This window comes from Biomphalaria glabrata, chromosome 12 (assembly GCF_947242115.1).
Source record: "Biomphalaria glabrata chromosome 12, xgBioGlab47.1, whole genome shotgun sequence".
Lineage (NCBI taxonomy): Eukaryota > Metazoa > Mollusca > Gastropoda > Planorbidae > Biomphalaria > Biomphalaria glabrata.
Window position 1 is genome coordinate 20,838,686 of NC_074722.1, and position 16,739 is coordinate 20,855,424.

Genomic DNA, 16,739 nt, shown 5'->3' on the forward strand with positions numbered 1-16,739 from the left:
GCCTAGAACCCCTTTTAGAAACCATCAGGCTAGATAGTGGAATCAAGGGGATAAGAATCCCAGGCCCCACGCCCGTAGTTAAAGTTAAAGCATACGCTGATGACACCACCCTTTTTCCCTTCTCAGAAAAAGACATAGCCGCAATCATAGATAAGTTTATTCAATTTGGGAGGGCAAGCGGGTAAAAAAATCAACATAAATAAATCTTGTATTATGGGATTGGGCAGGTGGGAAATCCCCTTAAACATCCCCTTTAACCTTAAAATAGAGAAAGAAATTAAAATATGCGGCATTACGTGGACAAGCAACCCAACATATTACCACCCACAGCAGTGGGAAAATATTTTAAAGAAAACCAAAAACACACTTAAAAGATTTAATTATGCAGCAACTACTATATTTGGTAGAGCAATACTAGTAAACAACCTGGTCATCCCGAAGATAGTTTATTTAGCAAACATCACAGAACCTCCACCAACTTTTATACCAAGCATAAACACAATCATTAGGAATTTTATATTTAAAAGCACTATCAGAAACATTAAACACACAACACTTATACTAAACAAAGAGGATGGGGGGATAAACTTACAGGACATCAGAACCATGATACAAGCACTTAGATTAAAATACATAGGACAAGTAGCCAAGAACCCAAACAATTTTCTATTAACAATATACTACTACGGCTTAAGGTTAAATAAAATAATTCCAATAAAAAATGACACCCCACACCACTTTGGTACAAACACACATCCATTTTACAGATCCATATCAAGAATACTCCCCGGCAATGAACATCTAATACACAGTAAATTAAAAGACACATATACAACACTTAAGAAACAGTTACAAGAAAGATTATTCAATAGGATCAAATGGAGTAGAGAGTTAGGTGTAATAGATTTCAGAGACACTTTTATAAATCTACACAGCAAACACATTACACCCAAAGCCAGAGAAATAACATACAGACTAATCTTCGGGATGACCCCTTTAGGAAGTAAGAAAAGAAATGTACACACATGTGTTTTCTGTCACACAGATAATGGTAACAATGAAAGCCATATGTTTTTAAAATGTAAAATATTTGATAATGTTGGGTGTACTATGAAAGTCCTACTAGAGGCAAACTGTAACACCAATGTTAATCTTAACTTAGCTATAGTTTTAAATAAATTGCCTAAAATCAGAAGTAAGATGATTCATAAATTTAATCTAATAATAGTGAGTGAATACAGAAGTCTTGTGTGGCACAGTAGAATTAAAGTTGTTAATAACAATGTATCTTTAAATCCTTATAATCTAGAGTTAATATTTAGAAAAATAATTGAACATAGAATTGATAACTATACTGGTTAAATAGAAATTCTAATTATTGTATAATTTATTGTCCTTGACTAAATTGTCAGACCTCAGAGATAAAAATCTAAATACTGTAATCAATCTGTAAAGTTACTCTATTGGTATTATGTCAATTAGTTTAAGTGGTTATGCGAGTGTGTGAGAGTGTGTATGTACCTGGGTTAAAGAGAGTTTGGGCTGAGAGATGCGGGATAGGAATCAAATTGAACTTTATTTATCTATGGAAAACTACTAAAGAACTGTCTTTTAAAGGGAAGTCAACACTTTTGAAGAATTATTTCTCCCTCGCGGTTACGTCCTTTTTGGTCACATGATCGGAGAGCATGTCACAAGTCAACAACAAGTGTGTCTGTACAACACTCACAGAACACGGCAAGCCCGTGGAAACGTAACAAGAACACTATGACAATGTCTATATCTTAGCGGCAGCCTCACACTAGACGTACTTGGAAACAAAGGAACAAGAAAACAAGACGCAACTGAATGGAGCCTGCGAAGAGACTAGAAACAAAAATAACCAAAACCAATAATCCTAAAGAATATAGACAAGGGCAGACAATTGAAAGTCAAGAATCTTTTATGAATAATGTAATAGTTTAAGACAAATTAACTATTTTTTATTTTTTTTTTAAACCCCTCGTAGTGAGAGAAAAAAGAATCTTTAATCGACACCCCTATCCTGAAATAATTTACACATGACCCTAACAGAACCCTGAACAATTGTGATACAGCAGTACCTTTGCTTGGTTAACTATCCCGAAATGACTCTAACAGACTCGAGGGCCACCATGATGATGCTAGAGTAGCCCTCTCACATCTCAAGGAGACCTTTAAAAAATTGTCGTGAGAGGGATTAACCTGTTCCCTGATCAGTCTTTTTTAAATACATAAGGCATACAGGGCAGCTGTATAAAACCCTATATTAGCTTGCCTTGCCTAATTACTTGCTACTACCTGGGATCATAGCATTGCTTCAGTCAATTTCCTGAATGATTGTTAATGTTGCTGTGTAACTTGGTTAATGAACTCATTTATGTTGAAGATTGTTACTGTTAAAGCAATAATACTGAGTCTACTTATCAAGGAAGTCCTTTTTCTCTGTATTACTTCATAGAAAAGATGTGGTTCTGTTGTGTAAAATTTAATATTATTATATGTCTAAAATACTATTTGAAGAGACAGAATGGAGGCTTAGGATGAAATCAGTCACTTTTTCCTCTTCGCACTACCACCAAGTTCAATACATTATGTCCCCTTTAGCCATAAAGTGACAACGACAAATGCCAAGTGCTTGAAAAAAAACATAAACTAATTGGATACAAGTACACTACAGAGTTCTTTTTGCTTCGTTTAATTTTTTGAATGTGTCTACAGGATAAGATAAATTAAATTCAGGTTGACTACTATTGACAACCTTAGCGTTGTCAAATTAGTAGATATTAAATGAATTTTAATTTTTTTTTTTGAAAATGTCTACAAATTAGTGGATATTAAACGAATTGTAATTTCTTGACCACTATTTTTAATCACTATTTACTATTATTTATTTATTTTATTTTAATTATTTCTCCGCTCTATTCCCAATTTCTCCACCCGCCCCACCTTTTCCTCTTCAGGCTAGACTTGGTCCACCACCTTGGCGTCCTTTCATTTATCTGCCCTTGATCCGGGAAAGATAAGCACACAGTCTCTTTGGTCTTGCCCGCCGGATGTCTGACGGCCGCAGTTGACACCACCTTGGGTGGAATGCAAACCAATTTGAAAATGTCTACAAATTAGTGGATATTATATGAATTGTAATTTCTTGACCACTCATGTTTTTTTTTTTAATGTCTACAAATAAGTAGATATTAAATGAATTGTAATTTCTTGACCACTCATGTTTTATTTTTATAATTTTGAAAATGACTACAAATTAGTAGATATTAAATGAATTGTAATTTCAAAAAAAAAAAAAAAAAAAGAATAAGAGATTGAGCCTTTTCAAAACAATTAGATCAATTATAAGACATCAGTTAGGACAGGGGAGGCGCGGTGGCTGAGCGGTAAAGCGCTTGGCTTCAGAACCGGGGGTCCAGGCTTTGGGCGCCTCTGAGTCCACTCAGCTCTAATGGGTACCTGACATTAGTTGGGGAAAAGTAAAGGCGGTTGGTCGTTGTGCTGGCTACATGACACCCTCGTTAACCGTAGGCCACAAAAACAGATGAACTTTACATCATCTGCCCTATAGACCACAAGGTCTGAAAGGGGAACTAGTTAGGCCAGGTTCACATCTAACTTTACATTCACTTTCACCTATCCTTTGATCTGCGGGACCGTTGGGGCACTACACAAGATCTGTTAACCTTCTTTCTCCATTCTTATCTATCATTTGTCTTTGATATAATTTCATTCGGGTGTTCTTTCTGAAAATATTGAAGCCTGCCTGGGTGAACCACTTCGGGGGCCGATTTTGAGTTTGTGTTTCCACACAAACTGTCTTTTGTAACCTTGTTTTACATAAACTTTTACAAGCAGTAAGTTGATTGATGCAATTATGGAAGAAAACAAAATGTGATTAAGTATGATAAAACTATTGTGTTTTAAGTGATTTAGACATTGCTTACATTTTAACTGCGAAGAGCCTTGTGTAAGTGGCTTTTACTTTTGTTTAATTAGGCCTATTAATTCATTAAAACATGTTTGCAAAGAAATGTTTTAATGCACTGCTGTAAGCAAGTACGTAAGTGCTTTTGAGTTGTTGTTTTTTCCCTTTCTTGCCGTAGGCCGAGTGACGTAAGTGATGTTAAGTTTTTTTCCCCTTTGACGTCATAAAGAAAATTTTCATTCATAAAACATTCTAGCCAAAATTAATTTTTCGATAATAAAACATTTTAAAACCGATATAACGGTCGACCTGGAGTTTTCGCAATGTTGCAAACGAGTTGAAAATTATTTTTCTCATTTATATATATGTACCTTAAAATTTGAAAGAAAATCGTTAGAGCAGTTTTTGAAATAAAATATAAATACATACATACACGAAAGAATTGCTCACTCAAGAGTATAGGATTAAGAATCTTTAGATACAAAGTATTATAGGGTCTACAAACTATTTGTCATTGATGAACCTATGTCTACTAAAATGTACCTTATTATAAGGCCTTGTTTGACTCCAGAAAATTCTTGCTTGTTCTTAATACGACTGCAAGCGGACTGTTAGAAGAGAAAATATGCTATATACTATGTACCTATACAATGGGACATAAAAAGCCCAAAATGGAATTATTTCATATATTTGTCACTTTTCGAGTCACACAATTTGGCCTCCTTTTTTTTTTTTTTTTGTTGTGGGCTGGTAGTGTCATAAATGCCTCTTTGCTTATCTTGTTCCTGCAATGCTGTCGGTCGTCTCCAAGCTGCTGGGTATACTGACAGAGGTGCTGACTTTACTAATGGGGGTGCTAGTTGTCACTGATGAATGTGTGTAAGTATGTATAGCCTATTTTTACAAATGAGCGAATGACCGGAAGTGTGTTAGTTGTAAAAGAGTAGAGAATCCAGTGATATATGAGGAAAAGTTCATTAAAGTTTCTGTGTTTTGATTGTGTTGTTGAATCGTTTTGAATCGTTTTATTCCATAACCACCTCGGCACACCTAGGCTCAACCAGAAGATAGTTGCTAGAGAATTATAAGTTGATATGTAATAGAAAAACTGTAACACTAGTTAAGCTGATGGCGTTGCTGGTTATTGCTAACTCTCAGGGGTGGCTTCTTTTGCAGAAGCTCTGTCTGCAGACGTGATGCATATCATGCTGTGACTGGCAGCAGGCGATGTAGATTGGTAGATGGCTAACGGAACAGGGCAGCACAAAGGGCTAAACGGAAGGAAATATCAATATGCAAAGAAAAGCAAAGGGGCAAGTTAGCACTTATGACATGTTTTATAGATGTCGTTTTCGGAAGGCAATCTTTAGATTAATCTGATAGTATTGTCTAATGTTGAGTATGACTATATAGACACAAATATGAACGCGCGCATAATTTATCTTTATTACATTTTGACCCTTCATTCTTTCGGAAGACGTTTACTGTAGGCTCTTCCAGGAATTACTGGAAAAATTGTAGACTCCCCGCCCTTGCCAGTAAGGGGGTATGGGGGAGCGCTGTGAGCTACCAAGCACTATTTCCGGTATTGAAAGCCAACAAATATCATATTCTGAGGTATCTACAGTGCATTATCCTGCTATTAAAATGTTTTATTTCAAAAACCTGATCTGCTATTCTTACTGACTTAGATCCTCCCACGCAGTTCGGCGCTTAGGGCGGCAAGCTGCTTCCACAAAAATCTGCACTGGCAATGTTTGAAGCCTCTTCCCACCTGCTCTGAGGACCTCCATCAAACTGTGACGCCTTGTTGTCCCTGTTTTCGCTTTCCTCGTAATGGCCTCCATGTCATCGCTTTTATTATGCGTAATTCATTTTGTCGAAGAACACGTCCCGCAAACCTCATGCGATGTCACCACCTTACTAAGTGGTCGATTCCCAGTTCGGCAAAGGATTTCCTTGATTGAGACCCGATCTCTATAACTGACTCCTAAAATCCGTATTAGCCATCTTTGTTGAGCCACATTTAGTCTTTTTCAATTTCGGCAAATGATTATTCTTTGCACTTTAGTAATGGAGCCCATCCACTTGATAGAAATTTGTAAGCTCTCTTGGCTACGCTCGTGGAATTAGGTGACTGTAGTTTGCTTTAGATTTTATATCGAAAAGGGAAGTGTTATCGTCAAAATCATCTGTTATAAAATAAAATATCTGTAGTTTTTTTTTTAATTCAAACCCCCCATAGCTACACTCATAGAATTTGGAGGCTGTATTTCTTTAGAATAATATTGAAGCTAGGAGTTTTCAGCCTCAAAACTCTATAGAGGGATTTTATTTTAAACTCAAAACTTAAAAAAAAGCCCTCTGGAGGAGGGGGTTTAAGCTCAAAACCCTCCTTGGCTTGGCTACGCTCATATAATTTTTAGTAAGTAATTTGCTTTATTTTATATTGAAGAGGTATTTATTAGCATCAAACCCCGCTGAAATGGGGGGGGGGGGTTAAAACTCAAAACCCCTTTGGCTACGCTCATAGCATTTTTAGTGCTTAATTTTTTTTTTTTATATTGAAGAGGTATTTTTTTAGCTTTAAACCCTGCTGAATGGGGGGGTGTTTAAACTCAAAACCCCCTTGGTTGCGCTGGAGCAAGTGATGGTTTAGTATTAAAATCTCATCTAAAATAATTAAAATCAAAGCAAAACATCAGTCACTAAATTCATTTGGGGAAGGGGGAAACCCCAAAATTCCCTCCTGGCTACGCCCATGGACACAAAGAATTATAGCGAGAGATTGCTATCAAAGGAGATAAAGTAAATAATAAACCAAAACGATGTAATAGTTAAACAATGTTAAACAATACTTTACAATGGGCAAATGAATAGAATACAAAAAACATTTAACAGATTTCCTGATTTACCAGGAGCTCCTGGAAATCTCATGAAAATGCAAAATATACGAAAAAGTCATGGAAATATCCGGAAATAATTTAAAAATTTTGAAAACTCATACAAATCTCCTGAAATATATAGACAAAAAATTGTCATTTTGGGGTGTCATTCAATATGGAAAACGCCAATCCTACGCGCGATAAAAAAGACGGCATTATGCAATACCCGTAATTGTGGAATAGTGAAAGAAGCTTCTCGCGCCTCAAACTAATGAAGAATTACTTGAGATCAACCATTCTCGTAGGACGTTGATAGATTGCAACATTTGGTAATTCTTGCTCTATTGAGCGTGATCTATGTATGTAGGAAATATAATTTGTATGATATACTGTATGACTTCGCTACACGCAAGGCTCGTAAAGTAATTCTGTACGTAGTAAAGATTGAAAAAAATGCAAAGACGAATTTATTTTCTAATACAAACTCTTAATTTTCACTTTTTTTCCGTATCTCTACCAAAACTTGCCCCGCGAAATCCGTTTTGCATAGGGCTTTACAATGGTTAAGTCCGGCCCTGCTATTTAGTGGCGGGTGAATACGTAGTAGATTACTTGTTTCTTCTTGGTTACAATAGTTAAGTCCGGCCCTGCTATTTAGTGACGGGTGAATACTACTTGTTCCCCCCCCCCTCTCTCTTTTTTTTTCGCCTCTAAAATTACACGGGGTAAGGGTTATACTTATATTATTGAACTCTTCAAAATTGTGAAGAAATACAAGGTTACAAAGACAGTTTGTGTGGAAACACAAATTTGTAACCAATAATCATTGATGGTAAAATAACAGATTTCAATAATTCTAAAAGAAAATCTTATTGTTGTTTTAAATTATTTCCAACTTATATGTATACTAAATAGATTTTTCTTTATTTTAAAAAAGTAAACATTTTTTTGTGTAAATGTAGTAGTTAGTATGACAGAACTTACTTAACTTAGCAATACAATTGTGAAAAAAAAATTTTTTTCACTAAAAATCTAAAACCATTTGCATAAATGTGTTTAAACATATGGTAAATAGTCATCTCCCCTACTATCTTATCTTGTATGATATACGTTTCACTTCAACTAAAGAGCATCCCGTGTTTTTTACTATTAATAGTGAATAGTTGTAAAAGTGGTGTGTTTTTATGAAAAAACTGCTTGCATAAGTGATTTTAACATTTTGATTTTTCGCTTTCAGAAAAGAAATATATAGTCTTGGCATCAGAACTTTGAAGGGTCTAAAATATTATGATGTCGGATTTTCACTTTCTTTTCTAGTTTAAGAGATCTAAACGGGACGGACGGACGGACAGACATTCCACACAAAACTAATAGCGTCTTTTCCACTTTCGGGGACCTCTAAAAAAGCATACTTTAAAATTTAATCTTATTCTCCTTTTTATTAGCGGCCCCCGTAAGGGGAAAAAGCCGCTATTAGGTTTGTGCAAAATGTCTGTCCGTCTGTCCTCTGTCGTCTGTCACACTCAGATCTCGAAAACTAGAAGAGATATGAAAAATATTATTTCATCATTAAATGCGGCTTGAAAAGTTTAGGTGCAACGGCTACTTTTGGTTTTCTAAAAGCAAACCGTTTAATTTATAAAATTAATTATGCAAGTTTTTTTTTCAAAAAAAATACACCAATTCCAAAACAATTACGTAAATGTAAGGGAGGCAATGTTACATATGCTAACAAAGTAGGACAAAGTTTATGTATTTTCAGTATCACTAAGTCAAATATATTTATAAAATGTACAGGAAATGTTTACAACAAATATAAATAATAGTTAAAGATGTTTTTTCTAGTCAACTAGCTTTAAAGTTAAAAGAAAACATTTCTGTTTTTTTATAAAGGCTAATAATGCTTTTTGTATGTAAATATCACACACATTCTTTAAAATGGACTTTTTATGCAGCGACTTTCGTGCAGAAGCGTAACGTCGCAACATGACACAGTGTCAAACCAATTCCTTAAACTTTTTTAAAAAATCAAATTTTATTTATTTTTTGTTTAGTGCCCCATCCGAATAAAAGAATATTATTTTTGTGCGTTTTGTCTGTTGGTCGGTCTGTCCATCACGATTAGATTAACAAATAACACTAGAGGCTCTTCTAACTTTTAGATTTTATTTCCATGTTTAAACATTGCAAGAAACACATGATCTTTAATATATTGTTCCGGTTTTTTAATGTAAATAGCATATAAACGCTAAATAAAAATATCTATATTTATTTATATTTAATTAACTATAAATTTGTTCCGGATATTGTTTTATAAAAAATAAATTATGTCGAATGATTGCTAGAAATCGCATAATTGACTAATATTACACTTATATTCTTTAACACTACGTCACTATAGTTTATTTATCAATATCAATTGTTCCGAATTTTAAACTTAAAACAAATTTATGTCAAATAATTTTTTTTTTCAAAAATATCGACAATAGGTTATTCAGGATTTTAAAAAATAAGAAAGTAATTTACTAGAAACGATTATTGAAAATCACTTTTTAGACTTATTTTACAGTTAATTTTCTTGCCGAAACATAATAAAAGTTGTTTAATCGGTAAAGAATGTTCCGGATTTTGTTTCGCCAAAACTGATCCGAATTTTATAAGAAAAATCTAATAACGCTAATAAATGTTTGAAATCCCTCTTCTAATAAATAAAACACATAATTTTCTCATTTACGAAAATTGGTTGTTCCGGATTTTTTATGAAAAATAGTTTAACTCTATTTATGTAAAATCGCACTTCTCTCTTACACTACATTTAACTTTCTAGCTAAAACGTTAGAAAATCTAATTATCGTTAATATTATGCTCCGATTTTTAAGGAAAACAACTTCCTAACACCAAAGTATGGTTTGAAAAAATCTCCAGACCATCCCACAAATTTAATTTACGGCATTTGATTAAACTGGAATTCTCATTTTCTCTCACTATAAATATATAAACATCCGGAACAATCTATTATAGAAACTTAAAACTAATGCGATGTTTCGGAAGGGAAATTGGATTTTAATCAGATTTTCAATAGCTTTTAGTCTTTTTTTTTTCTTCTCGCAATTAACATGACGGACAGACAGACTGACAGACAAAACAAAAAAAAAGCGTCTAACTAGCCCATGAAATGAAATGCTAAAAGAACAAACTCGGTGCACCAATGTATATGATCCCTCGAGAAGCTGCTCGTATAGATGACATTTTTTAGTCTTACTAGGCCGTGTGACGTAGTGGATTTTTTTCCTTTGACGTCATATGGAATAAATTCTTTAAATGCTAAAACAACTCGGTATAGTAATGTTTATTAAACCTCGTAATGTGACTCGCATTTTAAAAAGACATAATAGCTAGATTTAGATCTAATCTAAATTTTTTACACTAGATCTAGATTTTTTTTTACACTATAGCTAGATTTTTAAAACTAGATCTAGATTTAAGTTCTAATTAAAATCATTATAAAATCTAGATCTAGAATTTCTTGGTCTAGTTTAGAATGTTTGTTGTTTTACATGTTTCGGATGTTCCTTCAGAGTTGTAGTCCAAACCTCCCGTAGGACGACGGGGGATGGGAGCGGGCAGGGTTTGAACCTAGGACCATCGATGACTCCAAACGACAGTCCAGCGCGCAAACCGCACTACCAGACAGCCATGAATTAGACTAGATCAAGATGTATAATTTTAATTTTCTACGCTTAAAGTGTAGATTTTTATTTCTAAAGTCTAGATTGTCAATATGTCAATATTGCAATGTTATAAAATACTAAAACTAATCTACTATTTTAATATTTCATATTGCAATTAGTCTATTAATTGATTATCTAGTGTTTTTTTTAAATATAAATCTTATCTAAATTACATCTACATTATCCCAAATATATATTTTAGATCTAGATCTAGTAGATATAGATATTGAGAGTGCTAAATTAGCTCATTCTAGTTTCATTTAAATGAAAATGCTCAATACCAAAAGATTATCTAAAATCGCTCTTCTGACATATTGTACATATCCGGTAGTTGTCATTCCGTAATGTGTAGGTATATTATCAATAGTAGGCTATTAGTTTGTAACCAGTTTGTCATTAGATTAAGAGCAATGCCTGGTAGTGCGGTCAGCGCGCAGGACTGATTATCTCTACGGCTCGGTTTCATACCCTGCTCGATGCCATCCTCCGTCGACCAGCGAATATACGGATCCGACAGGGATCCGTCTCCCACGGGGGCCGCCTCTGAGTTTGTGTGGTAACACAAACTCTCTTTGTAATCTTGTTTGATTTACTATGCATATTTTAGTTTTAAAAATTTATATCTTTGAGTTTGTGAGATAAGGCCGTAAATCCGGAGCTGCATGTTTATATTACGAGCGCGCTACAAAAGGACACTTCGTAACCACGACAGTGTTGCCAACTGTAAGATATAAAGTATTGTCGGTAAAAATGCAGAAAAACTTTTTCAAATAACGAAAGACGTAAAAATTGCGATATTTTTCTTTAAATCTCTTATTGTTGTCCCCCGCCTGCCCTTCCGACGGGGGCCGCCTCTAAGTGTGTGTGATAACACAAACTCTCTTTGTAATTTTGTTTTATTTTAAATTTACAATAGTTGTAGCAATATAGGGGTTAAATTGTTGCAAATCTCAATGTATAAGCTTGTGTTTAATAGTTGAGACAATATATATTTACCTGAACATCACGAACTGTAAAAGGCTCTTCTTTAATAAAGGCACAATCTGCTCCAGATGCTATTCCCGAGAGGGTTGCTAAACAACCACAGTTGTCCCCTCCAACCTCTACAATAAAAACACATCTCTGTATACTAAAGGCCGATTGTTTGAGCTCATCACATGCCTGGATTAGACAAGATTGCTTTAGTTCTCAGTTTTGGAACAGACTTTGATGAAATAGAAAACTAAACTTTAGAACTTTTTGTTATAATTTCTGAACTGTGATTCACAAAATTATGAGTTGGGAGTGAAATTCTTAAACTTTGTCGGAAGGTCAAGATAGAGTTAGTGGATTAAAGACCAGAACTTTCGGTGGACAGTCTAGCACTCAGATTGAACAGTTGAGTAACCGTAGAGTCCAGTAGTGGGCAGTATGAAGAGTTAGTTGCTGTAGTATCTTGTGGCAAGCAAATTGTATTTCTCTATGATAAGTCTCTTTCCCTCCCTCCCTCCCTCTCCCTCTGTGTGTGTGTATGGGTGTGAGTGCTACGAAGGAGTTCGCTCACTCAGTTGAAGTAAGCTATCTCAAAATTAATACTAATTTAATCATAATAATCGGTTACAGAAATCAAACTGTTAGCGATTTGTTAAAACTTTCTAGACACACCGCACTTGTCAATACAAGGGATATTATAGATTAAATAGTACTTAGCAGTAAAGTGTCAATGACGTTCAAAGGTTTTAAGCTAATGATTGCTACTTTTTAGTAGTACCAGGTGAACACAATTTCAAATGTACAATTATTTGAGAACCATTGACTGTAACATTTTGATTAGAAATTATTGAAGAGCTCCTTATGTAAAAGGTTTTAAGTTATATTAAATTATATTAGTGTTTTTCAGCTGCTTGCGAAAAGGCAAATCAAGCACTGAACAGATTTACGTCCTGCGAAACATCATCAATTAAAGTCTGGAATACCAACAAAGGATGTTAATCAGTTTTGTAGATTAAAAAAAAGTTTGATAGCGTCCATCGGAAGCACTCTGGAAAATAGCAAGAAAAGAAAGCATCTCGCAACAATTTGATCTTATTTAGTGACATGTCTCAAGCAAATCGAGCTGTTGTGTCACAACAGACGGTTAAATTCTTCAACATCGAGACTGATATAAAATTATGGTTTACCTTATCCCCATTTCTCGTTCCTGCAGCCATTGACAATGTCTTAGAAATACATTAAACAGGCTGCATTCGGATTCCCATGGCGTAAAACAAACCGAGTTGGACTTTGAAATGCAATTCAATGTATACACGATATGACGAATAAAGACGCCCTCAAAGTTATGCATATTGGGTGCACGTTACCCAGTGCCCCCATCAACATTGGTCATACAGATCTTGAACAAAAAGAAACGTTAACCTATTTAGGTTTGTTATTACAAGCGATGGTGTTGCATGTCATGGTGTGGCATGTCGGATTGGAAAGCAGGAGCCGTCTTTAAAAAAGTAGGGCCTATCTGAACAAAAAAACATTAGCCTGGAGATTAAAACCCTAAAATCTAACTACTCATTACAATCATTGTCTCAACGGCCACCTACGCTTCGAGACGTGGAGGGTTGAAAAGAGGCTGAGCGGTGATGGCTGATAAGGATCCTACGAATAACATACTGAGATAATGTTATCAATAGAGAAACCGATTCTCGCACAGGCATTCGCCGTCTAAGGGAAGAGGCGACTGAACGTCGATTGACATTTGTGAGACATATCATTAGAAAAGACGAAACACGTTTACCAAAGTCAGCCGAAAAGAGGAACGCAAACACATGGCCGTACACGTTCATTGCGTCATACCTTTTTAGAAGGAAAGTGTCTGTGAAAGTCTTCTAAGACTGATTTCTGTGGAGAGAGCTTGCAGCCCTATGCGTCGAATGGCGCGCGAGGACCTTGTGGCTATGTGTTTTTCAACATTAAAGAAAATGTGAGAGCGCTTAAGCTCACACAGAGTGCATTTTTCTGCATTTATAAGCTTCAGAAACTCTTTCTCCTGGAGTCTATAACATATTATTTGTCTCATAACAGAAAGATTACATGTCAAATAGAATAAAACTAAGAAGGTTTGGCACATGTTGATACTAAACAGTGAGAGACATTCGAGGTAGTCATTTTTTTTTTAAAGTTGCAATTTAGAAAAGTGCATTTTCCCGACATGGGACATCCCCTGGTGGTTGTCACCCGGTGCGGTCCGCACCTCCCGCATCCTCCTATGCAACACACGACAAACAGGAAACACTGAGCACTCAGTTGAATAATTTTGTCAAAATGTAAATCTTGGAAAATAGTTGAGTTATCTGAGCTGAAATTATATGTATTACGGTTCAACTTACTTTACAAATTTGATTAATGGCTGTATCACATCCTATGCTCATGTTACATCCTGGTACGTTGTTGGCTATTGTGGCGGGTACAACGATGATAGGGATACACAATTCCTGATACATTTCTCGACCTTTAGCTATTTCATAAGCACTCTGGAAGGCCTGAAAGAAACACAACAATCTTGAATAAAGAAACATTAAACAGTTGACGGACAATGCAGCGAAGCCACAAAAAAATAACGTGAAATCTTTGAAACATTGTTTCTTAAACTCAAATATTCTGACTCTTAATACGCAGTAATAAGCATTAATTATCTTTATTATCCTAACACAATTTGTCTTACCACTTAGCTTATCAAATACAGGAATTACTTCAAAAAAGATGATAACGTCCTACGCGTGTCCCTTAGGTCAGGAGTCGGCAACCTGCGACTCGCGAGCCACATGCTGCTCTATGGATGTTAAGCTGCGGCTCTTTAGCTCCATACGCAAATATGATTTATTTTATCGAAAAAAAATTGTTAAAATAAAATTGTTCTGAGTTCATTAACGAGGATTAGCTAATAGGCACAGATTCTATCTCTAAGCCACTTGTACTCGCTTTTCAGGGAACTCTCCCCCATGTCTTGAAATGTAATATATTTGCAGGTGAAAGATATTGTTACGAATCTCACTATCCAGGCTCTCTGCAAACTGCACCATACACCACCAACTTAAAGAACTTGACAACTCAGGGCTCCAAAGTAACGTAACACTTTAATAGTTGATAAATAACAGCCAATACTGTACACTTGGCAACACGTACACTGTACAAATATCTCTCCGATAACACGGTTCCGCCGTATCAACTCTTGCGCTGGCCTCTCCGTCTCGTTCCGGGCTTGCACTGGGTTCAACAGTTCCGGACTGACTTCACACACTAGGCTCGTTGTGTCGGACTCGATCGCAGACCAAGATCAAGACGCCGTTCGTCTCAACTGTACTTGATAGTACTCCGCACTGAACCGTCGTAATGCTCCGTACAGAACCACACCGCTGAACTGTGCTATAGTCGACCGTATTTTGAACTCTTGTCGTGAACCTCCTTTCTGAACCGTCTTGACTGCGTCACCTCCGCTCTTATATAGGGTCCCTACTGGCCTTCTCGAACCGGACAGAACGCCGCTCGACGTTTCTAGGTGGTCAGATGACTATAACTCTCGTGACGCTCCTGAGCTCTGTTCACGACGGCGATCCTTCCCGAACTGTCCTGTTGACACTCGACTCAGCTGATCGTCGTAGCTCGTCACGGTTGACCGCTCGTCTAGCGCTGGCCTGTGGCGATTTGAGTCGGCTGACTACACACACACCACTACCCCTCTCTGTGCCACCACCAAGTTTATAACACTGCCCCATCCTTAGATCTGTCCGTCCCGGACAGAATCAACATCATGACATTGGCTGTAAAGTTTCATCGCTGCAGGCGGGGGTCGATCAGTGGCAGTTGGCTTGCCTCTTGAGCTTGATGGAGCCATCCATGTTGCAGTCAGCAATGGTCGCTTCCTTCTCTTCCTCCAGTTGGCCTTAACCTGGTTGCTTCGCCGTCGCTCTTTCATCGCCATCCACGTTGAGTTCAGAAAACGTTTTCTTCTTTTCCTCCAGTTAGCCTTCATCTGGTTGCATTGATGTCGTGAGCGCATCGTCATCCATGTTGCACTCAGGAAAAGTCGCATTCTTCTTCTCCGCCAATTGGTCTTCATGTGACTGCAGTGATGTCGTGGTTGCATCACTCTCTTGTTCGGTATTGAGGGCAGCCGCTTGACACATGGAGAGGTATAGGATGTAAGGGCTGGGGATACCAAGATCGTTGGCAAAAGAGGTGGCTTCATAGGGCTTTGCGAAGAAGGACTGGGATGGGCTTCAAATCCACAGGACAGGGAATTGTGGGACAGGTCATCATCTTCAGCCTTGTCTGGAGGGCATGCTTGTGGAGCAGGTTGGCAACACTCCTCGTGCAAAGGTCCCTCTTCTTCGGCTTCAGGCTCCATTCGGCTTTTTTCACCACCATCAGGACTTTCCTCTCCAGTCTTGGCAGCTGGACCAACGTCTGTTATGTGCGGACCTGGCTGGCATCTCTCGACTTGCATATGTCTCTCAACGGCTTCGTCAGGTTTCAATGGGTTCTCATGGGCTCCACCAGGACTTCTCTCGCTGAGCTTAGCATCTGGACGAACGTCTGTAGGGTCAAAGCCTCGCTGGTAGCTTTCATCATGTAAACGTCCCTCAGCAACAGGCTTGTAGGCAGAATCAGCGTTCTCTTGATCTGTTTTGCTGTTTGAGGTGCTCATATCAGGTAAAGCTTCAGCACAAGATTCGTTCGAACTATGGGCAGCTTCCATTGTCTCTTCATCTGTCTCTTTCGGCTCCACAGGTCTGTACTCCTTGTTTTTGGATTCACAGACAGCACCACATTCATCAGCATTGCCGTTGTCACTGCATATTTCTTCAAAGCTTTGGGTGGGTAGTAGTTCATTGTTTAACGATGGCGCAGCTCCTTTATCTTTCAAGTCTCTTTGGTCGTACAGGGTTTCTTCCACCACATCCATCGTTTTCACCACGGGCTCGTCACTTCCTTCACTGAGGTACCCATCTCTTTAATCTCTCTACAGAAGTCCTCGGTGCACTTCTTCAGTGTCACACTCATAGCCCGAATACCGTCTCGTACAGAGTTAATGAACTCTCCAAAATCTGGTGCGACTTCAAACAGATACGTGTCTGGATCTTCCTCTTCTTCAACTATGCATTCTCGGAGGCGTGCTTGTAAGGTTTCTTTATTTCCGCT

The 16,739-nt window shown here is 37.0% G+C and overlaps 1 protein-coding gene across 7 annotated transcripts in view; it reads right to left on the reverse strand.

The window, feature by feature from the left end:
* LOC106074311 (ATP-dependent 6-phosphofructokinase-like) overlaps positions 1–16,739 on the reverse strand; it is a 222,592-nt gene that overhangs the window by 41,822 nt on the left and 164,031 nt on the right. For 4 of the 7 annotated variants that reach the window (XR_008773898.1, XR_008773897.1, XM_056005429.1 and 1 more), the window contains exons 18-20: positions 13,928–14,080; positions 11,565–11,729; positions 4,496–4,560 (exon numbers count right to left, since the gene is read on the reverse strand). Coding sequence is in view for 4 of the 7 variants with exons in the window: in XM_056005429.1 (XP_055861404.1) it covers positions 4,496–4,560; positions 11,565–11,729; positions 13,928–14,080 (383 nt within the window). In the remaining 3 variants the exon portion in view is untranslated. The remainder of the gene's footprint in view (positions 1–4,495; positions 4,561–11,564; positions 11,730–13,927; positions 14,081–16,739) is intronic. The other 3 variants (XR_008773899.1, XM_056005431.1, XM_056005430.1) reach the window with 2 other exon arrangements.